Here is a 2,033-nt window from a genome sequence, read left to right as displayed (position 1 = left end):
AAAAACTAGTCAAAAATCTAGTCACAAAAATCTAGAATAATTCATTAATTTATAAAAACTAGTCAAAAATCTATTAACCACTAATCAATGCATTGTTTGAATGTTATTCTCTTATTAATGATGAATTTCATAAACTCTTTTATAATATTATTAGTGATGATGATGAAAAAATAAAATTTATTATTGAAATGGGTCTTAAAAAAAAGAGAAAAAAATGAGAATAATTAATTTATAAAAATAAAGTATATAAAATATTTATATATACTTTTGAAGAGCTTTTAAATATAAAAGGGTGAAAAAAAATAATGCTTTAAAAATTGTTTTGTTTTAACGCATGAATTTGACGCTTTAAAAAAGAAAGGAAAACAAGGAAGAGAAAAGAAAAGAGACTTTTAAAACTTTAAAAAAATTAAAAGCCAAAAAAGCCTGATTGGTAAAAAAATGACTGTCATGACTTTAAAAAATTTTAAAGTCTTAAAAGTAACCTACCAATCAGGGCCTATGTCTACTTATTAAAAATGCTTCCCTTTTAATATTATAGATTTGAACTGATTACCATGAAAATAGTATCAATATTTTAAATGTTTTCATATTTTGAATTTGTTCAATATATATATTTCGCCTTTTGAACATGCTTTTTTATTTTTTAAAATTGTTATATTGATAAAATGATAGTAATAAGATGGTGACAATTATATTATCTAGTAGTAGTTTAGAATTCAGTCTAGACCCGGTTATACATTAGGTTGATTCGGTATCGTCAGCTGAACTAGATTGGTAACCCTAGCCTAAACTCCATTTAACCGGATTGATAACCAAGTCGTTAATTTTAATTTTTTTTCTTCGAAAAAGGTATGACGCCATTGCTAGTTGCGGTAAACAGAAAGAAGATTGATTTGGTATCAGAGTTCTTCTTGGTTTGCCCCGAAGGCATTGTGGACGCAAACGTGAATGGAGAAAATGCTCTACACATCGCCATGAACAACTACGACCCACAAGAAGGATTAATCTTTGTTAGGGTTATTATGGGATGGATCCTGCGATTATGTCAAAAAGATGCCGAGTGGATCGAGAAAAGAGTCATAAACCGAAGAGACAAAGACGGTAACACGCCTTTACATCTCGCGGCTTACGGGAACAATCTTCATGCTTTGGAATGGATGTTATTGAGTCCCATGGTTAACGTCAACATTGAGAACAAGAACAATTTAAATGTTCTCGACATTGCTGCACAACACAATAATGGAGAAATGGAGAGAGTGATTAAGAAACATGGTGGAACACGTTCTATTTGTCTGGTTGCGATTGAGACAACATCGGATCTACTCGCGTCGCAGCTTTCTTTTGCAGAATCGAGTCGGACAAAAAGTATTCGGTTTTATTCTTGTACCTCTGAAGAGCGAAAAAACGCTCTTTTAGTGGTCGTAACTCTCATATTCACAGCTACTTTTCAGACCATTCTCCAGCCTCCCGGAGGCTTATCTGATGGTGGAGGTCAAAGTGGTGGTACAAACGGTCGGGGTGAAGTGGTTATGAATGATTTCTACTTTATCTGGATATTTTTATGGAACAGTGTGGGTTTCTACTTTGCCATTGAGATGATGTTACGTTTGTTGAGTATGGGACAAGAGAGTATCTTTTGGTATTACCCTCTGTTCATTCCTCTGGTCTTTGTTTACGCTGTCGCAGTGAATGTGATAGGACCGAATAACAGAGCGAGATATATCGTATTATGTGGTCCGGTCGTGATAATGCTCATTTGGGGATTCGGGATTAATGTGTTTGCTGAATGGGTGAAGTCTAAAAGAAACAAGGTGCGTGGACCCAACAGTGGATTGATTTGGGAAGGTTTTACTACGTTGAATCAAGCTAAAGGTATTGCGCCTAATTATAATAGGCATGTGATGAGGGTAACTTAATTTCCTCTTTGTTATTTTACTGTTGCTTTTTGAATGTTTTATTCTAGTACTCTGGTCGGGGAAAATTTACATTGATCTATATTATTATTGTTATCTAATAACTGAAAGGCTCGT

The 2,033-nt window shown here is 33.6% G+C and overlaps 1 protein-coding gene across 1 annotated transcript in view; it reads left to right on the top strand.

Moving 5' to 3' along the window:
- LOC104769793 (protein ACCELERATED CELL DEATH 6-like) overlaps nt 1-2,033 on the top strand; it is an 8,097-nt gene extending 6,064 nt beyond the window's left edge. The window contains exon 2 of the mRNA XM_010494089.2: nt 853-2,033. Within this exon, the coding sequence (XP_010492391.1) occupies nt 853-1,919 (1,067 nt within the window). The 3' untranslated portion in view covers nt 1,920-2,033. The remainder of the gene's footprint in view (nt 1-852) is intronic.

Source organism: Camelina sativa, chromosome 20 (genome assembly GCF_000633955.1).
Source record: "Camelina sativa cultivar DH55 chromosome 20, Cs, whole genome shotgun sequence".
Taxonomy (NCBI): Eukaryota; Viridiplantae; Streptophyta; class Magnoliopsida; order Brassicales; family Brassicaceae; genus Camelina; species Camelina sativa.
Note: the sequence above shows the minus strand (reverse complement) of the source record. Positions and strands in the feature narration are given on the sequence as shown.